Source organism: Hypomesus transpacificus, chromosome 1 (assembly GCF_021917145.1).
Source record: "Hypomesus transpacificus isolate Combined female chromosome 1, fHypTra1, whole genome shotgun sequence".
Taxonomy (NCBI): domain Eukaryota; kingdom Metazoa; phylum Chordata; class Actinopteri; order Osmeriformes; family Osmeridae; genus Hypomesus; species Hypomesus transpacificus.
In genome coordinates, this window is record NC_061060.1 from 10,181,060 (window position 1) to 10,208,534 (window position 27,475).

Here is a 27,475-nt window from a genome sequence, read left to right on the forward strand (position 1 = left end):
TGTTCGAAACTGGGAATGTTACCGTATGACTCAACACCTGAGGCGGCGTCGTGTGATTAATAAATAAGCAGGGATATTACACGGTAAATGCAACGTGAAAGGATTCGTTTGTCTCTTGTTTGTCCGCCCGGCCAGGTTTTTCGCGCTCTCATAGTAAGACTACTGTTTCAGCATAGCTTTCTTTGTTTTATTACTTCCGGAAAAAAACCTTCCCAGGTAAGATGAGTTTCGATCCAGTATACGTAACATTACATTCAACTCTGAACACGACATAATAATTACACTTTTGTAATGTAAACGTATATATTTATGTGTATGATGACATGGAAAAAATGAAAAATAAGTCTGTCAACCCATTAGAGGATTGTCATCTTAAGTTTAATGCTAAGGTGAGCGCGGTGAATGGTAGACTAATGTGTGAGTTTCTGTTTACTCAGTGTAGGCTGTTTGAAAAACAGGGCTGTAATGTTTAAGTTACAAACGTTAGATATGTAATCACAGTTCATTCTTAATGGATTTATCACATGTAGTCATGAATGTGGGTTGGGGGGGTCTGCTTGGTTGTTAACCTTGTCACATGCTGTCAATGAGGACAGTGAATTATTTATGGGTTTAAACCAAGGAGTCTTGAATGATTGCCTCTGTTCCTAACGTGATACAACGTTGTTTAGCTTGTGTGCCACACACACACACACACACGCACACATACAAAAACATGTAGTATACATATACGCACTACCATTAAAAAGTTAGGGGTCACTCAGAAATTAGTTTTTTTTTCTCCATGAAAACATACATTAACTTTGTTTGAATAGGAAATAACTAAATGAATAGGAAATCATTGACAGGGTCAGAAACTATCTTCTTTTTCATTTAAATGATAAATGTGTCCTTCAAACTTTGCTTTCGTCAGAGTCATCCATTGGAAGTAGTTGCAGCCTTGCAGAACTTTTGTCAATTTGTTGAGGTAATCTGAAGAGACTTCACCCCATGCTTCTTGAAGCACCTCCCACATTGGTTTGGCTTGATGGGCCCTTCTTACTGACCACACAGTCAAGCTGCTCCCACAACAGCCCCTTAGGTTGGAGATCCGATGACTGTGCTGGCCACTCCATTATAGAAAGAATACCAGCTCAAAGTTTGGAGCTGTGCTTTGGGTCATTGTCCTGTTGTAGGTGGACATGGGGCTCAGTCAAGTGCTGTCCAAAGGCTATGACATGGCATTGCAAAATGGAGTGATAGCTCTCTCTCTTCAATATCTCTTTTACACTGTACAAATCTCCCACTTTACCACCATCAACACACCCCCAGACTATCTCATTGCCTCCATCATGCTTGACTGATGGCTTCAAGCACAATCTGTTATCTTCCCATCTTCTCAGCTTCAACTTCTCAGTTGATCTGCATCTCCCTAATTATTTTCTTTGTGATTCAAACACCTCAAACGTAGATTAGTCTATCCATAACCTTTTCCCAATCTTCTTCTGTCCAGTTTCTATGTTCTTTTGCCCATCTTAATATTTTCTTTTTATTGCCCAGTTTGAAAAATTGCTTTTTATTTAAAACTCTGCCTCAAAGGTCAGCATCCCAAAGTTGATTCTTCATAGTTAAAGTTGAGATTAGTGTTTTGTGGGTAATACTTAGTGAAGCTTCCAGTTGACCTGTGAGGCATCCGTTTCTCAAACTACTCTTTCTATTCTGGTTAGAACCAGTTGTTCAAAGGGAATAGTACACAGTGTTGAATAATGAATTCAGGTTATTGGCGATTTTTTGCTTGGAATAGCCTTTATTTCACAGAACAAGAATAGACGTAATGAGTTTCAGAAGAAAGTTCGTTGTTTCGGGCCATTTTGAGCCTGTAATCAAACCTACAATTTCTGATGCTCAAAATATCAACTATTCTGAAGAAGGCCATTTTTATTGCTTTTTTATTCAGTACAACAGTTTTCTGTTGTGCAAACACACTTGAAAAATAGTTTTCTAATGATCAATTATCCTTCTAAAATATAAACTTGCGATTGGAACACTGGTGGGACAGGATCGTGGTTTCAAGGAGAACCTTTACTGAAAGCCTCATTGTTAAATGAGTGATTGAAAAACGTTTTACACACCCTATTCAACAGAGAGCTATACTTCAAGTCATGGGAATTCCTGGTTGAGACGTGCATGCCCCAGCTGCTGTTGTAGTCCAGTTTGGTATGCAGAGACAGTAGTCTGCTGCTGAATAGTATGAGGATTAGAACCACTGTGATTGGGTGCTTTAGCATGGATGTGTTTTTTTAGCAGAGACCATGGTGCCATGCACAGGGCTCCAGCATGGCAAACCATACAGTCAGACTGGGGCAGGAGGGAGGGGGCGGAGCTATGAAGAATTGTGAACTTTAAAAGACTAAGCTGTTTTTGGAGTTCTGGGGCCATTTGTTTGTCTTTTCTGTTCATCCTGACAGGCAGTGACAGTGAGGCAGACAACACACATATGATCTAATACTGTTGACGTCAAGGGAAGGTTACCACCTCCTTTATGACTTCATGTGTTCCCCACAAAGGTGTGGCAGCACACGTGACTCATACAGATATGTACTCTATCTGAACAAACTGCTGCCCTCCCTTGTTGAGAGAGAAGCTTCCAGAGAGTGCCACCTCTGGTAAGCTCCCAGAGGACCCCAGAGGCCAAGACATTTACCTAGAAAAGCTTAGAATGTCACATGATTTAGAAGGCATTTGGCTAAAGCCCCCCCCCCCCCCCCCCCCCCAACCCCTCTCTATCAAAGTCACCTTTCAGCACAAGGCATGGCTATTAACAAGGTTACAACTTCAAGGGGAAAGTATAATCCATTTTACTCATTCCAATGCTTTTTAAGTAGTCACTGTATTTGGTTAGCATTATTACATTTGTTGAGGATTCCAGTACTTCCCATAGGCAGAGGAAACCATAAAAATGTATGATATGGTAATGTGTATAGGAAGAAAAATGGATCAGCTGATGCTGCCTGACAACAAGCTTCACCTCTGAGCTGTGTGTGTGTGTGTATCCTTGAGGAGCAGTCACAACATTGTGAAGCTGTGTATTAGTATGGGGGGGGATGTGGACATTGACACATGGCTTGTGAACAGCCTGTGCCTGCACCCATCCAGAGAGGCTGAGGAGCCAGCCATCCATCACTACCAGGGTCACTGCCTGTCCTGGCCTGCCTGCCTGCCTGCCTGCCTGCCCGGCTGCCTGGCTCACTTCTCCCTGGCTGCTTCAGCCAAGACATGAGCTGCATCCTCAATTAAATCCTCAACTGCTAGTCCTGATCTAAGCTGCATTCCCAAACATCTCTGCTCAGTTAACTGATTTATGCATCTGGAGTGGGACCTTGTTTTGCCACATTAATTAACAAAATCATCATAAAACAACTTTGTACCTATCATTGAATGTCTAAAAAAACATTCAGACAAAAATAAGCATTTCTTCCCCTAGGCTGGCTTACATTTGTTTATACTTAAAATACAATTTGATGACTCATGATTCATCAGTAAGAAGGTCATGTGAATCTTCAATGAGATGTAGCACAGCCTGGTTTCTCCTCTGTGTTTCCTTCAGTTTGCGTGAGGATCCATGACCCCTATACATTACAAGAGGGGGTATCACTTGAGCAAAGAGAAAGGTGATGAGAGAGAGAGGGAGCTCAGTGTCCTGCTTGACCTCAAGCAGTGTGCGTGTGCACGCTTTTTCATTGCGAGCTCACATAAAAGCATGCGTGTGTGTATGCGTGCACACACGCTCACCTTCAGTCTCTGTAATTGGCCAGCCCAGGGTTTGGCCTCGGAGAATGTTTTGCCTGCGCTAGTGCGACATCAGCAGTCTGAACAGCTCTCCCCCCCGCCCCCCCCCCTTTTTTTTCTCGACGGAGGGAGGCAGGAGGGAGGCAGGCTGAACGGTTCTGCTCCCCTCCTCTCAGCTGATCTACTTGTGCCTAGTCACACCACTCCCCCTTTCCCGGTGCAGCGAACACACACACACACACACACACGTAGTCTGCCTGTGTGCCGGAGATGTAGGGCTCTGGTTTCAGTTGGGCTGCAGGCGGCCAGCACAGCTGTGAGGTTAGAGTTTGTTGTTTGCATGCGGTGGCTGCCGAGCGCTTGACAACGCTGCTATCATCATCTCAGGTGGGTGGAACCGAGCTCATAACCTAGAAGACACAACACAGGGCTCCTGTGCCTGCACTGACCTCTGGAGGGGGGTCACAGGGGAGTTTTGGGACCTGGCGGGGGGGGGGGGGGGGTAAGAACCCCGGGCTCACTGTGTATCCCTGCCGAGGGTCTATTTAACGGTGATGAATAAGGAGGAACTGAGACATGTAAACACAGCACCATAGCCTGTTTGCTGTGTTGGCACATTCTGTACAGTAAGTACTCTGAAATATTTATTGTTTTGCTCTCCTCCTGAATAGATGGATGTTGGCGCTGCCGTGAAGTTGAGTTGTCGGATATTGTATGAGCAGGTAGTTGTGCGAGATATCTATTTGCTCTTTTTTTTTTTAAGCTTGCGTGTCGTGTGAATGGCCAAACGTCTGTAATGGAATGCCTTTATAATCGTTCTTCTCCCTAAGAGAGGGAATTACTGGAGATTAGGAACCTCACAGAGGGGCGCAGACCTCTAGTTATTGGACGTGAGAGGGTCATTAGTGATGGGGATTGCATTTCTGCTCAGTTCGTTCAGAGTTCTCATTCTCTCCGAGTGCATGCCTTTGTTCGTTCACACTAGAGGGGGGTTGACTTCACACTAGAGGGGGGTTGACTTGACTCGTTTTTCTCCACTTTTCTTGCCTCATTTCATGGAGTTTACCCCTTTTAATGAAGCACACAGTGACATTTAGCCAAAACGAGAATTCCCTTTGTCCCTCAGGAAACTCGTTGAGAGGAAACACCTGCAGCCCTCTTCCATATTGTTGCTGCTCTGTGGATTTGTGTCATTTCCTGTACAGCCGACCGGTATGAGTAGGAACCCAGCAACTCCAACGGCAGACTTCTTTGTGTTTCTCTCTCTGTAGAGACCCAGTATGGAGACCTGAAGAGGAGCAGGGGAACGCTGGATCATGATCTCAACTTCCCTCTTTGAATGGATTAAGTCTGGGATGTACGCTTTGAATGAGCTGAGCTAGGCAGCATCCTCTCTGGGACAGCAGTCAGAAGAGCAAACTCCCTCCCCGTCACATCTCTTCACCTGGAACGCAGGGAAGCCGGGAGTCTGTCAGCGGGCGGCCATGACGGAGCCCAAGCTGCCCAGCAGCAGCAGTGGCAGCCTCACGTGGGCAAAGCTGTGCAAGGAGTGCGGCCAGCAGCACGATGGCCAGGAGAGCCACCTGTACGAGTACCAGGACGAGGTGGATGACGAGCTGGTGTGCCACATCTGTCTGCAGCCCCTGCTGCGGCCCATGGACACGCCCTGCGGGCACACCTACTGCTTCCAGTGCATCAGCAGCTTCCTGAAGGAGCAGGACTTCTGCCCCGTGGACCGCCTGAGGCTGCAGCTGCACCAGTGCCGGCCCTCCAGCCTGCTGGTCAGGAACCTGCTGGACAAGCTCACCGTGCTCTGCCCCCATCATGCAGAGTGCCAACAGACCATGCAGCGCTGCGAGCTGCAGCCACACCTGCACAACAGGTGAGAGGGGGCCTGGGAGAGGGGGCCTGGGAGAGGGGGCCTGGGAGAGGGGGCCTGGGAGAGGGGGCCTGGGAGAGGGGGCCTGGGAGAGGGGGCCTGGGAGAGGGGGCCTGGGAGAGGGGGCCTGGTGGAGGTTGGTTGGGGATGGAAGCAGAAAGAGAAGGTATCAAATGGAAGAAGAGAGGAATGTATAGAGATGTGTGTGTGTGTGTGTGTATATGTGTATATATATATATATATATATATATATATATATATATTAGCAGGAGTTTGGATTGAGTATGTGATACAGAGTGAAGATTTGTTTCTGGAGAATAATACACAAAGCTAGAGTTAAAGGAAAGCAAACCTATAGTAAACCATTTGCCTAGACAGTTCTCTTAGTTAACTGTAGAAAAGGGATGGGGCTTTCTTCCCCCGTACATGACTATGACGCAATCAGGTGTGGGTAAAGGTTGTGTTAGTGGCAGCTTTTTTTCCAGCTGCAGCCTCCCAGTGCAAACAGACTGGAGGCAAAGTTCATCCTGGAAGAACAGCAGCAGTAACAACACTGCCAGCCAGCCTGACTGACTGACTCACCGTCAGACTCAACCTGTCCCCCTCACAGTCCCTGCAATGCAGTAGAATAGCCTGCTCATCTGCATAGCACTTCTCCCCTTCATTCCATCCACTCTCCCTCCTTCTCTCTCATCTCTCTGCCTCTTTCCCTCCTTCACTAGTTCACTAAGTCTGTTCAATCATTCTCCACACCTCCGAGCCCTATTAATCTTCCTAAAGGCAGAAATGAGAGAATTTCCGTCCTTGTTTTCCCAGAAAATAATGAATGAACACAATCCCATTTTTCCCCCCCATATAAAAAAGACCTTGGCCAAGATTTGAGATTTGTCTCTAGGGTTGATTAAATGTTAACCTAGTTTCTCTCCCCCTCTCTCTCTTTTTTTTCTTTCTTCTTTTTTCCGTCTCCTTTTTCAGATGTCCTGTTTTCAGGAGGCTGAGGGAGGAGGGCGAGAGGAGGAAGAGGCCGCCCTGGAACGAGTTCAAGGCGAGCAGGGGCGAGGGGGAGGCTGGAGCCGATGCCAAACACACGTCCGCGACGTCCCGCACCCCCACCCGGGGCCAGGCAGAGCCAGGGCTCATAAACCCCGCCTACGAGGAGGCAGAGGATGGTAAGCTGTCACTTCTTACTTGCCACACAACCTCTTGAAGAGTAAGTGCTCACTATAGCAAACTGTGGTTATATCAATGGAATAATCTATGAGGGAAGAACTCTCTGTTCTAGTCTTTACCGCATGACTGTAAGCGTGACGGACATAACACCAGAGAGCGTAATTGCTCTACTTATAGGAACACTATGAGAGGGCCATGCTTATTTTCAGGGTGGGGTGGGGGGTGTTTGTAAACAAAAAGCTGTATCATTCTCAGCATCAACAAGCCAGTATCACCGTGTCAATCCTGTCTTTGGAGGTGACAGGAGTTTGTTGAAGCCCTGAGTGTAAAAGACTGGGAGAGGAAATAGTTTGCCCGCTACGTTGATTTAAGAGAGAACCAAAAGCTCCCTTTGATGTGGTCAGCATCCTTTCCAGGATGAGGCCTGTCAGAACTGGATGACACTGACATCGATTAGCCTTGGGCTCTGGAATACCACACTCACGGATAATGAGATGACATCATCAGAACGAGCCAACTCACATCTGTTGAAATCTCTGTCTGGATCAGATCTACAATCCTTTAATATAGTTGGAGGACTGTCAAAATAACTTTCCTTCACTGATGAGATGGGGGTATTCAAAGTGTGATGTTCACATTACGTAACAAATTTAGCTACATTCTAAGTCAAAGGCTCAAAATGTATGCATGAATTACATAGACATTTAGTCAGCTGTTATTTGCTAATCTTCAAACCTTCATGCAGCCCAGGAACAAAGGGACGGCTAGACAACCAGATCTCTGAAAGTCCTCAAATACACTTTATATAGTGCTTGTTAGCAGAGTGATTACAAACTCATCCTTGTGAAAACAAATGTGTCCATACAGCAAGTTTTCTAATCGGCTTGTTGTGAAAGAAGGTGAGTGACTGTTGATTCAAGGTTCTACAAGCCAAATCCACCGACACTGTGGCACGCCATGCCAGATGGTGTCTGATCTTACACCCTGCCTGTGCACGCCTCTGAGTGTGTCATGCTGGAAACACCATCAAACACAGTTTCCCGACAAAAGACAATGGTGTCAGTTGAAATGATGACAGATTGACAAACTCCATGACTGACTGAACAAATGTGTTGCCTCTTGCCTGTTACATGTCCAAATCACAGGTGTGTGTGTGTGTGGGCTTACAGGAAATCTAAGATAGGCAGATCGATACTTTGTGTGCACATTCCTGTATATTTGTCTCTGCCTACACACACACACATCCTTCCACACTCGTGTCTGATGTGTCACTCGTGTCACCCGTCCACCCTCTCCAGACTCCACCCCGGTGCGCTCCAGCCTGGTGGCGGAGGCTAACGTGGTGGAGATGTTCCGGGATGAGCCAGAGGAGGAGCTGGGCTTGCGGATCGTGGGCGGGAAGGACACACCCTTGGGTAACATCGTCATCCAAGAGATTGTGCGCGATTCTTTGGCTGCCCGTGATGGCCGTCTGGCGCCCGGTGACCACATCCTGGAGGTGAGGGAGACACTGCAGCCCTAGTAGGAATCTAACATGATTGGTTAGATCATGGCACAAGCTTCTCTTCACGGCACTGTTATTCCTCCAGTTGTCAGTGATGTCATCAAGATATGACATCAAAGGGAATAATGTGTCTGTCCTTCTGACTGACCTGGACACACAGTGAACAGATTCCCTCTAGAAATCCCCTACTCTGTTTTTCTTTGTTTTGAGTTGGCACTGATAACGTAACTCCAGTGGATTACCTGCTAAATCAGTGGACTTGGGCGTGCAGTACATAACACATTAGTGTGTGTTTTGTACTCATTGAAATAGTTTCACCCATCCTGTGGGGTTATTGTCACACACACATTGGTCCCCTAGGTTTTCCTGAGCCACAGTTGATAGAGGCATTTGTTGATGGGAAAGCAGATACACTGGAAAGACGGGTGTTCAGCTCTCAGCAGGTAGGGCAGGGCACTGCTAGGCATGCCTGACGCACAGAACTCCCCCTTCCACAGGTGAACTACGGTTTCACTGATTGACCCCCCTCGTACACCAGAAGACCAAGGTGCATAGCTCAAAGACCTGGCTTTTTGTATTACTAATGTATTACTAATGTATTACTAATGTTGATTATGAGACGGTCTAGACTGAGACCTTTCCAGTACTAGCCAACTTGACAAAAGACCAGAAGGTGAAGAAGGATTAATGATTTGCTGTTGTCCTTTTGTCTTTAAAGCACAGCTTATTCAATAAGCTTGTTTTTGCCCCCCTGACTGACCCCTCATGATAGTGTTTTGTTCACAGTAAATGTTGTTCAAACTTTTTGGTGAAAGCTTCATGTAAAGGTAATGGATAGGACTTTGAAGGAGATTTCATAAAGGTGCCTTCAGCTTCCTCTCTCCCAGAATATCTCTCTCCCACCCCCCTCCCCCCCCTTCTCTCACCCCCCCCCCCCCCCTTCTCTTTCTCTCATTTTCTTTCTCTCTCCTTGGATTTCTTTCCTCCGGCTGTCCTGGAATGTGGTGCTGCTGTAAACTGAGATGACAGACGTGTTCTCTCCCAGCACCACTGTCTCAGAATGCCCTCCAAAACTCCGCTCTTGCTCCAGGCTGACCAATGACAGTCATGGAAAGGATAATTAAAACCTTTCAGCCAATGGACTGCCTCTGGATCAGTAACATTACCCTTCACCCCCTCCCCAATCTTTTGGCATTTGTGGATGGCCGGTGGCTGTAAAAAGATATGTATTGTGGGAGCGGAGATTGCATTCCTAATTTCTTGAAATTGAATCGCACTCTTCCCCTTGAATCAATGCATCGATTTAAGAAGGACTTTTCTGGGATGAGGCTTGTAAAGAGGGCACTGAGAGCATTTTCATCACTTTCTAGTGGAGGTGGTTGGCAGGCGGACCAACACTAAACAGCATTAACTGTTGTAGCAGGAATGCCAAAATACTGGAACAGGCAAATAGGAAAACGGACAAGTCAATAACAGGAAGTAGCTTTAAAAGCATCTCGAGACAGATTTTCACTGCATAGACAGAGGGAATGGGGCTGTTTTAACAATATCATGAATGCTCTTTGTAATGCACCTGGATGTTGCGTTCTGTGTGAATACCCTATTTGTATGTGTGAGCACACTATATACAGGATACATATAGTTTTTAGCAGATTAATTTGAATTATCTAATTGTATTTTACATTGATGTTTTACCTTGTTTTATAATCTTAACTGTAGCACTTTGAGATTTCAAATAGCGTTAGAAATCAAATGTATTATTATTAGTTTTGGCGAAGGGTGTTGACCCAGTGCTCTGTGGTGTTCTGTTTCCAGGCAAACGACATCAGCCTAGCCTCCATCCCTCACTGCCGGGCCATCGCCGTGCTGCGCCGGCCATGTTCCCTGCTCAGGTTCACCGTCATGCAGGAGAAGGGCTTCAACCCCAGACACCCCCGCCCTGAGCACCACCCAGCCCCCTCCTCCTCCACCACCTCCACGCCCTCCCACGGCAGCGTGCCGGCGGCAGCCCACAACCCCGGCACGGTGATCCAGGTGACGCTGGTAAAGCGGGAGTGCTCTGAGCCGCTGGGCATCAAGCTGATCCGCAAGTCGGACGAGTCGGGGGTGTTCATCCTGGACCTGCTGGCCGGGGGGCTGGCGGCCAAGGACGGGAAGCTGAGGAACAACGACAAGGTGCTGGCCATCAACGGTCACGACCTGAGGCACGGCACGCCGGAGAGCGCCGCTCAGATCATCCAGGTAGAGCCGACTGACACGGCGTGTGACGTGTCATGCTAACTAGCTAAAGTAGAACCGTGTGGTCAGTATGGAATGACATACCTAAGTGGCTTTTTTGGGTAGCTGTGTTTATAGGACACACTTGATAGCTGTATTGTGGGAGTTAGGACTGATGTGTGTGTGTGTGTGTGTGTGTGTCCAGGCCAGTGAGGTGCGGGTGAACTTTGTGGTGATGAGGCATGCGGAGGCCGTGGAGGAAGGGGGCACCAGTGGAGAGGTCCTGGTCCGGGGGGCCCGCAGGGCTCCTGAACCCCAGTACTTCAAGAGACGCTCCATCTTCATGAAGGTAAATCATCAACTGATACATTTACATTCATTCCTTTTAGCGGTAGGTTTTATCTAACTCCACATGCAAATACTGCCAAGGGTAAGTGCAACAGATAAGCTTTCTAATAGTCAAACAGTGGTAAGTGTTGAAGAACAGTTTGTATTTTTAACATGACACACAACAATAGCACAATCCCAACTCTCCTGTTTAGAAAAAATATACATAAAAGAAATGTGTGTTTCAAGTACTGTTTTCAATGTATGAGCACAGGGTTAATTAAGGGTTATTAGTCCTTGTCTACATGGCTGTAACAGCAATCGTCTCACCTCAGTGGGTCCCACCTCCAGTCCAGTTCACCACAATCCAGTCGACCCAAACCCTTGTTGTGTCACCATCAGGACTTTAGGACTAGCACGTCCACAAACTCCCCCGAAGTCCCCGTCAGGGGTGATGGGCCCTGGGTAGCAGGCGCCTGTGGCTGTGTCTGGAGATAAAAGCCCTTCTCTGGCTTGATCAAAAGGACCAGAGTGCTGCTCACTGTGCCGCTACGGGGCCAGAGTCTTGTCTTGTTTGTTTGTTGTTTCGGGTGGCAGAGGATCAAAGCTGGTGACAGTTAGCTTTCGCCTGCAGAGAACAGTCTTTTAGTCTTGTGGGGGGAGGGGGGGGGGGGAGTGGGCCCACTGGGGGGGAAGGAAGAGCCCTCCTCTCCCCTCCCACATCTACACCCCCCACCTCCCACCCAGTCACCTCTGAAGGTTTACAGGCTCCAGTGTGGGAGAGAGGGAGAAAAAGAAAGAAGCTGTGGATTTCCACACGTGCCCTCCGCTACGAGAGCGGAGTGTCGTTCCTTGCACGTTACCTCTGCTCCCATGTCTCAGCTGCTTCTGAAACGCCTCACATTTGTTTGGACAAGCAGCATCATGAGAGGATTCAATTAAGGAAAGGAAATGGAAACCTTTCACTTGATGGGTGCCATCCACACACCCAAACATGAATTTCCAGTCAGTCAACCATACAGAAGCAATATAGTTGTCAGATATTAAGGCAGATATTAAGGCATTTTTCAGTCTTCATCTGGTTTCACCCCACCTTTTTAATGGGTGCTTTTGGTGGGCAAGTAAAGTCATGACTGTGTGTGTGTGTGTGTTGTCCAGGACCCTCCAGGAGGTTTCTCCAGCCAGGAGAAGACAGTGAGCCTGAAGAAGGAGCCTCGCCTCTCCCTAGGCATCACCATCGCTGGGGGCAGGGACTGTCGCAGCCGCCTTCCCGTCTACATCACCAGTGTCCAGCCGGTGGGCTGCCTTCACCGAGACGGCACCATAAAAACTGGTAGGAACTGGACACAAGGCTCCTCACAGCCGTGATGACATCACACCACAGAGCCGTTCACACGGCGTGCCCTCCCATGTGTAAAGGATGTAACCCTGTTGAAAGGAAGGACCACACTGTGGATCGTAACGTTCTGAGTTCCGTTTCCCAGGGGACATTCTGCTCAGCATCAACGGGGTGGACCTGACCCAGCTCACCTACAACGAGGCCGTGTCGGTCCTGAAGGCCCAGACGGCCCAGTCCCAGGTGGTGCTCCGGGTCATCCAGACCCTGGCCGAGGACGCGGAGGAGGAGGCCGAGGCCGCAAATACGGAGGAGCTGGATTACACAGAGAGCCCACGAGAAGACGACCTTAACTGGGCCCCGCTGTGGACTCGCTGGCTGGGCCTGCCCAGGTAGAACATGCTCTCTGCTTCCACATGCTCTCTGCTTCCACATGCTCTCTGCTTCCACATGCTCTCTGCTTCCACATGCTCTCTGCTTCCACATGCTCTCTGCTTCCACATGCTCTCTGCTTCCACATGCTCTCTGCTTCCACATGCTCTCTGCTTCCACATGCTCTCTGCTTCCACATGCTCTCTGCTTCCACATGCTCTCTGCTTCCACATGCTCTCTGCTTCCACATGCTCTCTGCTTCCACATGCTCTCTGCTTCCACATGCTCTCTGCTTCCACATGCTCTCTGCTTCCACATGCTCTCTGCTTCCACATGCTCTCTGCTTCCACATGCTCTCTGCTTCCACATGCTCTCTGCTTCCACATGCTCTCTGCTTCCACATGCTCTCTGCTTCCACATGCTCTCTGCTTCCACATGCTCTCTGCTTCCACGTGCTCTCTGCTTCCACGTGCTCTCTGCTTCCACGTGCTCTCTGCTTTCACGTGCTCTCTGCTTCCACGTGCTCTCTGCTTCCACGTGCTCTCTGCTTCCACGTGCTCTCTGCTTCCACATGCTCTCTGCTTCCACGTGCTCTCTGCTTTCATGTGCTCTCTGCTTCCACATGCTCTCTGCTTCCACATGCTCTCTGCTTCCACATGCTCTCTGCTTCCACGTGCTCTCTGCTTCCACATGCTGTCTGTTTCACAGACACTGATATGAGGTTCTCCCTGCATAGCTGTCGTGCAATAAACATATCTGGCATGACGGGGGAACGTCATAACAATCGTCGTGTTTGGAACATTTGCCCCTTTTGCCTAGAGGCCGGACGCAGTGTGGTTTTTGGGCGTCCTTCTGCAGCTAACGGGGATGTAAACGTGTTGTTTGTTGTGTCTGCAGTCACATGCACTGGTGCCGAGACATCGTCCTGCTGAAGACCAACAGTGAGAGCTGGGGCTTCAGCATCGTGGGCGGCTATGAGGAGAGCCACGGCCAGCAGCCCTTCTTCATCAAGACCATCGTACCTGGTACTCCCGCCCACTTTGACGGACGCCTCAAGTGAGTGACAGAACACGCTACCTATTGCCTCGCGCCCATATCCTCTGACCAGTCAGTTGGTGAATGGCATGCTAAAGGAATGTGTGCTCTCCCTTGCAGATGTGGTGATGAGATTGTGGCTGTGAACGGAGCCACCACGGTCGGCATGAACAACTCCTCTCTCATCCCCATGCTCAAGCTGCAGAAGAATAAAGTCACACTGACTGTGGTGTCCTGGCCAGGGAGCCTGGTGTGATATATATATACCTACACACATGCTCAGCTCAGCTGCAATTTCCACTGAGCCACTCTCTTGTCTGCCTTCACCTCAAACAAACAACATAGACACTGGTTGAATCTCACAACTCGATTTTTATTTTTTTTTGCAATTATGAAAGGTTTATATAATTTGATCTTTATTTCACAAGGTAACGTTGTTGGGTGTACATCGTTATATTGTGTCTACTTAGACTTTGTCGAAGCTGACTGATCTGAACGATTTTTAGTGCTTTTATGCAGTAGTTGACATTTTTAAATGGCAGTTTGTGTGACTCAGTGAACAAATTGGTTTAATCAGGGTGGAAGATGAATCAAAGACAATCAGTGAACTGTAGCTGGAGGTAAGCTGGAGATGTAGCTTCATTGTTTTTACCCTGTGTCTTGAAAGCTTTATAAACATTGATTCATAGCAGATTTTGTGTTCCTCTAATGTTGCTATTGATTATCTCTTCATTTGATAATGACGATCTGGAAGACTGATTAATGTGCATTATCCAAAGTTCTGAGATATTGTATACATTTTCTAATGTCCCTTAAACTCCACATGTCATTGAAGAAGACAAATCTTAATGATGAGGAAAGAAAGTCTGTTGATTATGTATGCCAAAGTCAGATTTTCCCATCCTATCCTTATTCATTCCTGTCTTTTTTAACTACTTTTATTTGACCACAGTTTCATAGATATGGAAGACTGTGGAAGGACACAATGCCTGCTTGGATTTTTTTTTATGACTTGATGAATTCCTGATGTACCACTGTACTGTAATTCTCTTTTATTTCAGTGCAATACTGCATACTGCATACCGAATGTCTTTGATAAATGTGGGTGCCTTGTACATGTTGAAGGACAAATCAAAATGTATACTTGCCTTAATTACCACAAAACCAAAAATGCTGTTTCTTCCTCATTAGCTACCACCTGATTCTGTGTTCGAGAGGGAAGAGACGAGCAGTGTTAAGGTTACTCAGTGTGTTGTATTTAACGTGTTCATTGGAGAGAAACGACGAGCCCGGAACTACTGTTTCACAGTTAGTGCTTGATTGTTGCTTAGTCAGGATGTATTCAGAAACACACAGATGCCTCTCTCAGAACTTGAGAACATTTGGTTAATGTAATATGTAGAGTTTCATTCTTCATTATGTTTAGCGTGGTTGCAAAATAGAGGCATTGCATCTTGAGTAATGGGCCCACCCCTCTCTTTCATAATGTTCAATAAACTCTTAAAGAATACAAATAAGGTTTTTGTTTGGTATGTGGTTCCTTTGGTGAATTTCCAGTAATTGGGAGATCTAAAAGTACTACCCAGATGGGTCGAAGCAATGTAACACGCACTCCTGCCGTCCAAAGATACCTAAACACTTGAATGTCCTTAGGGATTAATAAAGTGAACTGATTGATTTGAATTCTGTGAAGATTTTCTAGTGCTGACCACAAGCTTGTGGTCCCATATGTGCAGTCATCAGAAGGGGCCTGTCTTTAGTACTGCTCCCCAGGCTTCTGCCTGTTCTGTGGGGGTAGCAGTCATCTGGAGTGGCATGAAGGGTGAGTGGACAAGCCACGTCCCCACAAGAGACAGCTTAGGAGAGGGCTGAGCAGGATATAAATCAGACTGCTGGAGTCACTGCGTCAAGGACCTGACACAGAACTCAAGGACACTAAGTCTAAATTATGCCTGGCTCTAAGCAAGGCTCAACTCAAGTGGGACGTAAAAAATGTGTCATGTTTTCAGGGGGATTCCAGGTGCTTGTGTACTCAAGACAAGACGACCATTGACAAAGAACTACATTTAAATATCTGCAGGGGTTCATGACACATTTGCAGGAACATGACACATTTGTATGGTCACACGCCATGCCAAGTGTTTAACGTGCATGCACTGTACATCATTAAACGCACCCTCTCTCTTGATGTCTCAGTCTGCCCCCTACAGGCTAAACATGGATAATCTTACACATTGCACAGCTTCATATTAATATGTCCAACCTCTGCATTTGGTTCGTTCATAAAATGTTACTGTAATTACAAATAGTTTAACGATGATTAATTGTATTATAATGTGATGTGTACTTTCAGATGTTAAAGAGTTAAAAGGAACTGGGTGCTAACACTGTCAGACACATTTCACTGGACATTCAGCAAGAGATTTGCTTCAATGGACGACTTAACGATTAACAAGTATTGCACCTTTTGCAGATTTGATCAAGCTAGTGTAGGACAGTGTAGTTAACCTTCCTTGATCCTGTGATCTCTCCACATCCCAACAGGACAATGTGAGCAATAAAACTGAACAAAGGGGTCTATAAAATAACCCTCTTCTCAGAACAAAGCAGTTCCCTGAATAGGGTATGGGGGTTGTGATTTGGTATCTCCAGGTTTTCTGCACACTCAGAAACAGTTCTTTCCCATCAGTCTTGGTTGTTTATGGTAATAGTTTTCCTGAGTTTAAAAAAAGTGTCTATTAATTACAGTCTTTCATGTTAGGTTAACAATGTATCGCCTTGTTCAGGGTTCCTGCAGGTTTCAGTAAGTCAAATTTAAGACCTTTTTAAGACCATAAATATTGAGATTTGAGACCTACACAACGCATTACCAAAACAAATATTCAAGTCAAAGAAATTCTAAAAAAAACGTTTTATTTATTTAAATGAATTCAGTCATTGAAAGAGAATTAATTTAATTTACAGATAAAGCAATCACTTTAGTAACCTAATTTAATTGTATTCAACACTAAGTAAGGGTGGGAGACAAAATTGATTCACAGATGAATCACGATTCAGTTTTCTAGCAATTATCATTGATTCACTTTTTTTTTTTTACGTGAGCATATATATTGAATCGCAATTCGATTAAAAATCGTGAATCGATTTTTTATCGAATTGTGACCCCAAGAATCGAATCGTGAGGTACCAAAACATTCCCATCTCTAATAGACGGTAAGCTGTAAATTTCTGTTTTTTTCCATGTTGCAGAAATAAATAAGTCAATTAAAGAAAACTTCTACTATCGTCGCTGTATTTTGTGAACGAGTTCTTAGAAATCCTTCAGCAAACTTTCATTTGTTTTGTAAGTATGATTAGAAGGCAGAGTATTCTGTTTTATAACTTTTATAACAATGTACGTTTATAACGTACGTTGTCCTTTGGAATTTAGTAGTGTCAAAAGGGCAATTAAAGTGTCTTGTAGAAAGTAACTTTGCAGGAAACCTCTGTTGCTCAGTGGCAAACACGGTCCCCTGGTTCAAATCTCGCTCAAACCAATTGATAATTCATTTAACTGATATCAGTTAAGTAGTATATATGTTATTTCCAAGTATATAGAAGGGGACACATCCTTAAACCCTGACCTATCGGGGATCATAACAATCTCCACTCAACATTTAAATTTGACATTGAACTATCTATCTGTAACAACCTGCAGTGTTGGGGTGTCAGAAGAAAGCAGGGCTCCCCTGTTAACTCACTGGGTTAGTATGCATGCTCTTTCAGACATGCTGGTGCAGTACCGCAACAGCCTGGGTTCAAATACACAGTAATATTTACGATTTCAGGTAGGAAGGATTTTTAAATGTATCGACCCCCGACCTGTTTTTACTTGTTTGGGGGGGGGGGGGGGTCCAAGTCTTAATTAGGGGGGTCTAACACCTCCAAGCCCCCCCACCGTAATTCGAACCCTGGACTCGAGCTCCGCTTTGTAGGCTATGACTCAGTACTTTTTTGCTACTTTGTAATAACTTTCTGCAGGCAGCGTTGCTGGAAATGAACAATGGTAAAACCTTTTTTAGACCTGACTAAATGAAATTTTAGATCTCGGATGAAATTCTGGCAATGTCTAATACATTTTAAAGCCTTAAATTTTAAGTTCAGAATTGTAGACGTTTTAAGACCCCACGGGAACCCTGCTTGTTAAACATGACAAATAGGTTTCAACAGTAAAGCAGTAGGCAGGCTCCTGAATTAGCACATTTGTAGTGAGGTCAATTAAGATTATCTGTTTGGGTTTAGGCATGTTTTATGATTAATCAAATTACACTCAATACCAAAATGAAAGATAACAGCTGAGCAAAATTCTAAATTGTAAATGTATTTCTGCTTTCCACTGGGATTGAGTTGTTACATGACAAACATTTACAGGGAAATGTAATGGGGCTAACACTGGGAAGCTCTGACTCTGCTCATGGCAGATGTACAACTGCACTTCCAGAGGCACTCTAATGCAGCAATCTCTTAACTAGACTCCAGTAACACAAAGCTAACATTAAACAAAATGGGTTTAACAAAAAAAATCCCTTCAATATTCCATAGTGTAGGCTGTATGATGGTCTGAACATGATAAAGGAGTAAAAAAAAAAAAAAAAAAAAACTAACATTTTACAAAAAGACAACATTATGAAAATCAACATGAAGGGGAGACTGCTTCCCACCAGTTCCTGCAGGAGGCTTCAGACTGGCTGACACTGTTTGAGCATGTCCCCCTTTGTTGGCCAAAACCATTCCATGCACAACTGGTGTGTTCAAAACCTCAGTAACAAGTACTACTTCTGACATCCTGATATTTTGTTGAGCTCAAGTGCAATTATCAGTTCTAACTCTGGTATTACATAACATTGTAGTTATATATGGCTTACTACGGTAGGTAAAAAGGTCAATAGAAACTATAAAGGTACAGACATCTTTCATAATTAATACTAAGGTACAGCAATGTCTTGGCAAAACACAAATTAAAGATCTATGTAAACAATGGCATACCACTGTACAGTTCATATCCTAACATGGTATATACACTTTACTCTTTTCTAGTTCCACTGTACAAAGTTTTTTGTAATATATATATATATAAAGTGATAAGAAAAAAAACAGTGTGACCTATATATGGTAGGTTAGGCAAATTCCACCATCCCATCCACTTGCAAAGAAAGTGTAATTGTATAGAGGAGAACATTTTAACCAGCTGAGCGTATCCACTGCTATTCTCCGCGGGTTATACGTAGAAAAGTTCATTGTTTCATTTAAGGCAAGTATGCTCAAGCAGATGCCCAGTTCTTTGCAAGGGAATAACATACGATGGATGTGGGAGGCGTATGACTCTTTGGGGTAAATGCACTTTTCAACTGTATCATTTTTTTTCAATCACTTATTTGTCATTTGTAACAAAAACATATTTGAGTGCAACAAAGGGAGCATTTCTACTTTGTCAGGAAATGTGCAAAATCTGCTCTAAATCAAAGTGACAGTGTTGCAAAATCAACTGTACAAGGTACTAGGAGATGTATCGGGTGATCATTAAGTGACCCCAGTGCAGACCCTTATTCCAACATATGTACAAGGCACTAAGGATAGGCGTCTAGGGCCATACTTCAAGCAACCTTCTCAGTCTGGTCGAAATATTGGATATTTTGGTAAGAATTCTATAAGAATTACCTGCAACAGAAAAGATTTCATGTTCAATTGTTGTATGTTGCAGAATACAGCAATCATCATGTTTCCCTAAAGTACAGTGCATTCATGCTGGGTTTTCTACTTCACCAATCAAACTGGCATTTGAAGATAACCGTTTGACTTTTAACTTACGTATTCCATCATGTTACTGCTTTCACATTTCCTTTTGCTGAGTTTCCAATGCAGGCCGAGCTAAAAGAAGACAAGGACTGGTTAAACACATCACACATTTGCAAACTTGCACGCACACACACACACACACACACACACACACACACACACACACACACACACACACACACACACACACACACACACACACACACACACACACACACACACACACACACACACACACACACACACACACAACAAACAGACACACACTGTCTGTTAGCAAATCTGTCTTGAGATCTTCCCTAAAGTGTGAGTAGAATTTAGGAAAGGCTTTAAACCATGTCTGTCTGGGGTCAGGCACTGGCCAGACTGTATCTAACCTCCTCTGCCCAGACACCCTGAAGAGCTTCCTTTATGCTTTTGCACAGCTACTAGCTGTCAGTCTGCACTCCCTCCAAGACAAAACCAAATTAACATGTCTTTTACTGCTGACCTTTTGGTCTGCTTAACCTCTGTGCACTAGATCACAGGATCAGACAGAAATAGCTTAGAGGGAAATGAGAACATGTTATGGTTAAAGTTTAGATAATGAGTTAACAATTGTTTTGCAACACAATGCCATTCCTTCCACTTTAATACATTTGCACATGGAAAATGAATGATACCTTCTAATATGCATTGTTGAGTCGTTTTACCTTGTGATATAACCGATTATTTTCCCATTCTAAGAGCTTTTGAATTGATCTTCTTGTCTGTGGGAAGAGATCAAACAAATTGAAAATGTTCGCAATCAATTCCTTTTATTTCACACCTACTTTTGCAATTGACAATAAAACAACAACAGCATTATTTCAACAAATGAAGATTTATGGACTGAACTCTGATTTTTACCAGCTTGTAATGTGCACTTTGTTGTTAGTGACCTGGGGAATAAGCACCTTTAAATATCTCTCCTTGTAGCTGGACAGGTCTTGTAGTACCATGTATCATTTTTACACAGAACCACTAATTGCACACTGCCCGTTATTGCCCTCTGCGCTTGTAAGACCAATACGGTTGGATTGCTATAACAACCCTTAAGTAATTAGGGCTGATGCGAGGAGAGAGTGGGCCTGTGCAGTACATAGTTACTTCACAGGAGGGCTGGGACTTACTCTCTTGTTGAGGCAGATGACGGGCCACAGACTGCAGCCCACTGTACAGCAGCAGCACAGACAGCCACATAGAAGCCACTTCACATTGACAGGCAGGTTCTTCTTCAAGCAAGCGTTAATTCTGCTGATGCTTGTCTTGAACTCTTCTGGGGCCACCTAAGAAACACGTCAAACGGACACGCGAAAAGATCATGTGAAAAAGTGACTGATTTTCCAAAGGTTTTTATTTCTGTTTACTTTTAATCTAAAACCAACAAATTTTTAATTGAAAAATGATTTCAAAAGAAAACACTTTTCTTTTGAAGCATGAAACAAAGACAAACAAGGAGTCCACCTGTATATTGACCGGAGTGAAAATATTTCTCTAATTGCTTAAGAGATACCTGTGCTGGAAGATCAAAGCGCTTAGAAAAAACAATAGGTAGATATTTACAGATGTTCTACAGAGATGAGATGAAATCTTTCAATGGTACGCCTGTAACTTGCTAACTGAGCTCTAGACTATTCAGGGCTTGGAGGGACTAAAGGGAGAGATAAGCTCACCGCCTGTGGCAGTGCCGTCCAAACAACATGAATGGATGCTCATTCCTCTCCGGGTCTGTACGCCATAAAACTGGGGTCGTAATCTTTTATGACAGGATGCAAAGGTCTCTTCACAAACAGCAAAAGACCTTAGAATAAAGCCCAGCAGGGTCTGATCTGCACCCTTCAATCATCATAATCGTGACCTCATTCATCACATGTCACCCCGGGTCACAATACTGGAGGTACTTTTTATTGCCAGCACTTCCCTCGGCCTGCTCTTGCCCCTACAGCCTTTTTGTGTTGCAGTGTCCGACCCAGGAAGCTCTCCATTCTTGTGCATGGCATAGCCTTTTATTTCATTATTTTATCACCTGGAGCTGTGTCCTCCCTAACACTGGAGTCCCTGCCAACCAAGCTCCATAGACGGTTTACTCATTGACAGCCTTCTGTCTCAACACATTGAAGGTATCTTTGGAGGCAGTGTGGTGTGTTAGTTGAAATGCATCAGCATCAGATCCAAAACCTTCCGAGATCCTTGAAAGAGCAGGGGTCGAGAAGAACAATACAGCATACATACAGACTTTGACGCCTGATTCACAATCTGGTCCCAATCTTACAGAAAATACAGCACAATACATTGTTTAATGGGATGTCCGGAGTAAGAAATATGTAGCTGTACCTTTCCTGTAAGAACCGAGGGAAACTCATTATCAAATTTGTTGCTCAATCCAAACCTGTAAAAACAAAAGACAAATCTTAGACAAACTTTTTCTTTACTAAGACACTGTATAGTGTTGTACAACTGAGCAATGTGTTTAGTGTGCTGAGGACGTGTGTTCTCCTTCAGTACAATTATGTAGTATACTTATTAATGTGTGTTGAAACCTATGTAGAGCTAATTGAGTACAAAATAACTATGTCCAGGAGGATTGATTGGCAGTTTGAAATGTTTAGGACATTTGGATCCTTTCTAGCAGATGCCACAAATAAATTGTATGTAGTATTTACTAGACGGCAACAAATAGTTGTCTGGAAAGGTAGGGTAGCCCAGGACAAATCGACAGATTACAGAAGCTAGCGCTGGGAATGCTATGCTACCCACTTTGGTGAGGATCTCGAACTTAAATAACGCTTTCGTCCTTCGGAGTTTATATTTGAAAATGTATTCCTCTGACTTCATAAGCTTGCCTCTAGGTAGTCAGCACGGTGCCAGACAGTAGTTTTATTTACACTTCTGGTAGTGGGTGAGCCAGCTACACGCAATGTTTTTGTTAGCATGCTAACATGCTAATGAGGCACAAGGTGGACAACAAAACATATTCTGACGGCAAGGCAAACATTAGCATGTATTTGCTTACACTGTGATGTGCCCGGCCCCACGCATAATCACAGGTTCTAGGCAATATCTGGTCAGGTGTTCTTCACTCACTATACGCTGATCTTCTTCGTCTAACTCATAAATGGTGTCAAAGTCCGCCATGTTGGGTAGTAAGACGCTCATGACGTCTCCTAATGACAGCGGTGCCTGCGCACGAGCTTTAGTTACCCAGTTTTCTCAGCCCTCTCAATTTTAGGATGCAGGGTCCGGTTTTTACATAAGAAAAATGTATTGCTCATCAAACGACGAAAGCGTTAGAATAGGCTTAACCTTTCAATATGGGTGTAAAATGAAGGTGTATGAATGTCAATAAGGCTTCCACGTATATTGAAGATCAACCAATCTCTAACTGATGCACTGACTGTTTTCGAGCATTAGGTAATACTCCTGGCATGGTTTTGAGGTCCTTTAGACAACATGATTATAATTTGGCTTGTGTTGTCGATCTGTACTTCATGCAACATGCAACTCGGATGACATTATTATTATTTTTTTACTTTGTAAAGGTCAGCTTTCGGTAATAAAAAGAGGGGAATGGTAAATTATTTGCAAAAACACATTTTATTTACATTTTGGACGTTTCATCAAACAAACGTACAATTTACATCATTAAAATCACGGTTCACTTTTCCCTGTTTTGATGAAGTTTAAGAGGTGTGCTTTGCATTAAAATTGCAGCAAATATGCCTATTCCGACAGGTCAAAATACTTTGTCTCAAAAGCAGGTGAAATAGCTCAATTTCTTTCCAGTTAAACTTCAAATAAAATGTACCTGATTTTCTAATTTTATTTACAAACAAATACACTTCATCACATAGGCTACAGAAAGTAATATGTATACCTTAAAAGCTGAGACACAACAAACAATTTAAGAATTTACATTTCTGAACCATACGTTGATTTTTGTATGTTTATTCCATTATTAAACTATTCTATAAAAAAACAATATCTCAAGAGCCTCCCGCATTTCTTATTATAAATCATTTTGTTACTGGACATCTCGTAATCCACAACATGATCAGGACATCTGAATGATGCTTGTAGGGATTCCAAGTTTGGTAGAACTGTCCTTTCAGCTTGTTGGAGTGCTCAGTTATGTTGGATGGTTCAAAAACGAATTTACTGGGTGACAGTAACTTGTTGTACGTTCCTGATAGATGGTAAGGTGTTCATCCCGGGGGGCGGGTAAAGAGTGCCGTGAATATCCGATGGACTGAGTGATCCCGGCACTGGCAGAGGACTCACTGAGCCTGGGTCACTGTGCACTGATCCTCCGCTTCCGTCACACTGGCCCATTTTCTTTTTAATTAATTTCCTCTCCTTCGCTCGACGGTTTTGAAACCAGATCTTCACCTGTAAATGTAGGGCAAATGATAAAATATGAGTATATTGTTCCACGTGTCACATTTCAAGTCAAATTTGCCTAGTGTTCATATGATAGACCTAAATATGTATTATTTGTTTTCTCGCCAACCTGTCGTTCCGAGAGGCCAAGGTTGACAGCAAGTTCTGACTTCCGCCTGATTGTTATGTATCTGTTGAAATGGAACTCCTTTTCCAGCTCCAGTCTCTGGTGGTCAGTGTAAACCACTCTGTATTTTTCCTTTGTTCTAGTTTTGCCTGAAATAAAATGAAGACAATTAAATGAATCGGACTGCTGAAATTGGCTCTCAACAATGATAATCCGTACAAGAGCATATGGGCCTATGAAACTGAGCCAGGAAAACGTTACATTTGAATTTACCGCATAGGCCTACATTTGGTTTTATTATTATTGTAGTGTGTGGGTATAGTAATTGACAATAAGAAAACTGATGTTATCAGCAATAATAAGTAGGCATATAGGCCTATTAAGCAATTTCTTACAATGTAACCAAATGTAGGCCTGTATCTTTGAAAAGTATCCTTACAGTCATAAGGACTGACATAATCTTACAAAAATGTTGTGATTGTTATTTTATGCAAATTGTTACTCAGATCTTCTTTTGATGTCCCTTCTGAACAAACTGCAGAACAAAGAGACTTTGAGATATTGCCCAAACTCCATTGAAGTGTTAAGAGGCAATACACGACACACAAAAGAAATACAAGGCGATATTATCTAAGACATTTCTCTTGCTTGGATCAGGTTTCTACTGTTGACTAATCAGAGATAAACACCGCGATAAAACATAGCACTAAGGAATCTTTAGTTTTGAACGTTGAAAACAAACAAACGTGTCACGTTTACAGGGCCACAACATTTTCCCCTTGTTGGTTTTAATTATGTTTGCATTTATCCAATAACCTCGTAGGAAAGCATATATCTTTGTAGCCGTAATGTAGGCCTCTCCAAAGTCACATATATATTTTCATAGGACGTTCACTTCAGATACTTGTCCTAAATAAATAAAAAAGATGACAGAACTTTTCTATATAGCTTAAAATAACTACGTCTATACAGGCAAACAAATAACAAACTATTCCTTCGTTTTTCTTTAAAAACGCCTATTTTTTGTCCGAAAAAAAAAACACTAACTAAACGATTAAATTAAATACATTTGCTGTGAAAAACGTCACCCTTTCTGGCAATATAACTCATGAAGAATGGGAACGCAAGGAAGACACTTGGGTGCACATCAAAGTAAAAGGAGGTGTTGAAAAGGGTCTCCGCCTGAATATGACGGATAACCCTTAAAACCTGAAACAATGTAGCAGGAAAAAGTAGACCTCACATCTAGTTTACAGGAGTAAAGTAATTTACATGACAAATGCGACTGGCGCCGATTCCTGACACCTTCGCTTCCTTTTTAGGCTAGCCTACATACAGTAGGCCTAAATAGTTAAATTCAAGTTTTCAATATAATGTAAATAAAAGCCTCTGTGTTGCTCTCCAAAGGCAGCAATAATATATAATTATTTACACAACTTTAACATTCACTTTTCCATACAGCCTAGCTTGCCAAATTGAAATGGTTTAAATTAAAGGTGCTATCTCTGGACTGACGTTGGCACTTGAAACTAATTTCTGACCTGACCTTATGGATAGGACTATACTTTCGAATGCCGTGTTACGTAAGATGTCAAAGCGATATTGAAGCTCTCAATGAAAATAAACCAAGCCATTCTTCAGAACAAACCCAAACCCTATAGCATATTCTACATAATAACTCCAATCCCATATTGTAAAATATTGGGAGGAAAATATGGACAGATATTGATCTTCTTGCACAAATAAAACCAACATTATGTTCACCAAAAAGTTACTTGTGATCTACTCACCAGTGGAAGATGATTGCACAGTTTTGCTCATCCACTGGTATGAATTGCGCCTTTCTCTATCGGGCGACAATTGAGCAACGGAAATATTTTCAGGTGGTGGTTGTAATACTGCCGACCCCGGAGCGTGCATCTGATTGTAATCGGGAGAGCAATAAGAAACTTGTCCCGGAGAGGAGTTGTTCATAGGCGTAGGAATAGCATTAGGTGGCCCAAGACCATACGCTCCCCAGTCCTCCCTCGGTGCGCCATATGGAGCTCCCCAAGCTCCCGAAGACTGTGCGTGCGTATCCATGTTTGGTACATGATGATATCCAGTAAAATCTGAGTATTGTTGAGTAGAAACAAAGTTCTGTGGAGGGATATTAATGCTGGATCGTCTTACAGGTCCTTGGTGATACATATTGCTTTCTTTATCCAAAAAGTATCCCACATACATTATTTGAAGGACAAAATTAACTTTCAAGGCGACATAGTTGCCCTGCAACTAGGTCTGTTACAGTAAAACAATCCTTATGGTAGTTTGCTCGTGTAGTCCAATGGTGTTCCCAAAATGAAATGCAAGGTAGTTCCTGCCCTGATGTCTCACATGATGTGTCTCTATTGACAAGGTAGTGGTGGTGGTAAAGTTGGTCTATACTAAGGTCCCCCTGACGTCAGACTACTCCTCAAGTCTTGAAGATTTGCATCCAAATGACGACTCAGCATTCATGTTTCCAGCCCAACAGTCCCCTAGCGCCTGTACTGCGCGTCACCTCATGTCACCTCAGTGATATAAACTGCCAGTTAAATGCAAGAGTTGAATACATATTGGAAACTATGACCTGCACCTGCCGGCTGCCTACATGGACTGCATGTGCAACACTTCAAATACGAGTATTGTAATTAATTGTGTGCAAACTTAAAGGTTTATTTTCTGTGTGTTTACTATATAAACTATGCTTCAGATTTTCATATATTGTTCGACAACCGTATACATTGTTATAACTAGGTTGTTGGTTCACAGTTTAATGGTGATTTAAAAAGTGGAATTCGAATTATTTTGGTAAGATTTGTGTCAATTGCGTTAAACGCTTTGAACATGGAGGCCTTTTTTACGCCAGATACACAAACCCAGTCGCGTCTCCTTTGCAGTTCATATTCTAAATCTGTTCATGGGAACTTAACCTCTCGATTCTCCAACGTCATATGACCCCTTTAGAACCCGATCGTATATGTGTTAAAAGATATTCAATTGCAAAAGAGGTACAAACTATGAGACCACTAGTCCTGCAGCCAGGCGAACTTCTCACATTCCTTGTAAATCGCACCTTAACACTTTTTGGTCGCACTTCACAGCTAATTCCGGTTGAAAGGAACCTATTACATACAACACTCGCCCCATGACAATGTGGTCTCCCAACGTACTTCTCACCTCATGTCTGGGGCATCTTGCAGGTTTAGTTTCTTTATTTTAATAATGGGCCTATATGAATCAGAATACTTACTAAACAATCGACTCAGGCATTAGATCTTATTAAGGCCACGACAGGGAATGTATACTTTTTAACAGTTTTGATAGTTTGTTTAAAACGTTATTTCCTTTGTTATGTTACAGTGTTATGCTGTGATGCTACTGATCATACATATATGGTAGCCTATTTAAATCATAAAAATATGTGAAAGTGTCTCAAAAACAAATTACGTTTACCAGCAATGCAACTGCATAACAGAAGTCGAA

At 43.7% G+C, this 27,475-nt stretch overlaps 3 protein-coding genes across 5 annotated transcripts; 1 reads left to right on the top strand and 2 right to left on the bottom strand.

Moving 5' to 3' along the window:
* On the top strand, positions 1–15,193 carry lnx2b (ligand of numb-protein X 2b). 3 transcript variants are annotated; one of them, XM_047020411.1, is made up of 10 exons: positions 1–216; positions 5,040–5,650; positions 6,623–6,816; positions 8,116–8,315; positions 10,137–10,562; positions 10,744–10,887; positions 12,024–12,198; positions 12,350–12,593; positions 13,471–13,629; positions 13,729–15,193. In XM_047020411.1, exons 2-10 carry the CDS (start codon positions 5,253–5,255, stop codon positions 13,862–13,864), a joined length of 2,076 nt encoding a protein of 691 aa, XP_046876367.1. In that variant the 5' UTR covers positions 1–216; positions 5,040–5,252; the 3' UTR covers positions 13,865–15,193. The 3 variants fall into 3 exon arrangements, with proteins under 3 accessions (XP_046876367.1, XP_046876375.1, XP_046876382.1); XM_047020419.1 differs by lacking the exon at positions 1–216 and adding an exon at positions 3,985–4,155; XM_047020426.1 differs by lacking the exon at positions 1–216 and adding an exon at positions 4,299–4,394.
* Positions 15,194–17,948: 2,755 nt separating this feature from the next.
* chic1 (cysteine-rich hydrophobic domain 1) lies at positions 17,949–22,624 on the bottom strand. The gene is made up of 6 exons (XM_047023388.1): positions 22,478–22,624; positions 21,799–21,853; positions 20,595–20,750; positions 20,136–20,192; positions 19,456–19,515; positions 17,949–19,305 (listed from the first exon to the last, which is right to left on the bottom strand). The coding sequence occupies exons 1-6, from the start codon at positions 22,618–22,620 to the stop codon at positions 19,255–19,257; spliced, it is 522 nt and encodes a 173-aa protein (XP_046879344.1). The 5' UTR covers positions 22,621–22,624; the 3' UTR covers positions 17,949–19,254.
* Positions 22,625–23,513: 889 nt separating this feature from the next.
* Positions 23,514–26,348, bottom strand: cdx4 (caudal type homeobox 4). The gene is made up of 3 exons (XM_047023180.1): positions 25,759–26,348; positions 23,972–24,117; positions 23,514–23,850 (listed from the first exon to the last, which is right to left on the bottom strand). Exons 1-3 carry the CDS (start codon positions 26,192–26,194, stop codon positions 23,617–23,619), a joined length of 816 nt encoding a protein of 271 aa, XP_046879136.1. The 5' UTR covers positions 26,195–26,348; the 3' UTR covers positions 23,514–23,616.
* Between the last annotated feature and the right edge of the window lie 1,127 nt (positions 26,349–27,475).

Excerpts from the sequence above, each read along its gene's own strand:
- lnx2b (XM_047020411.1), top strand. The coding sequence starts at position 5,253 with ATGACGGAGCCCAAGCTGCCCAGCAGCAGCAGTGGCAGCCTCACGTGG. Across the intron at positions 10,888-12,023 it reads GACGCTCCATCTTCATGAAG|GACCCTCCAGGAGGTTTCTC; the intron begins GTAAATCATCAA and ends TGTGTTGTCCAG. Across the intron at positions 12,199-12,349 it reads AGACGGCACCATAAAAACTG|GGGACATTCTGCTCAGCATC; the intron begins GTAGGAACTGGA and ends TCCGTTTCCCAG.
- chic1 (XM_047023388.1), bottom strand. The coding sequence starts at position 22,620 with ATGAGCGTCTTACTACCCAACATGGCGGACTTTGACACCATTTATGAG. Across the intron at positions 21,854-22,477 it reads GGGGCCGGGCACATCACAGT|GTTTGGATTGAGCAACAAAT; the intron begins GTAAGCAAATAC and ends TTGTTTTTACAG. Across the intron at positions 19,306-19,455 it reads GCAGTAACATGATGGAATAC|GTAATTCTTATAGAATTCTT; the intron begins GTAAGTTAAAAG and ends TTTCTGTTGCAG.
- cdx4 (XM_047023180.1), bottom strand. The coding sequence starts at position 26,194 with ATGTATGTGGGATACTTTTTGGATAAAGAAAGCAATATGTATCACCAA. Across the intron at positions 24,118-25,758 it reads TGTGCAATCATCTTCCACTG|GCAAAACTAGAACAAAGGAA; the intron begins GTGAGTAGATCA and ends ATTTTATTTCAG. Across the intron at positions 23,851-23,971 it reads TTGGCCTCTCGGAACGACAG|GTGAAGATCTGGTTTCAAAA; the intron begins GTTGGCGAGAAA and ends CTACATTTACAG.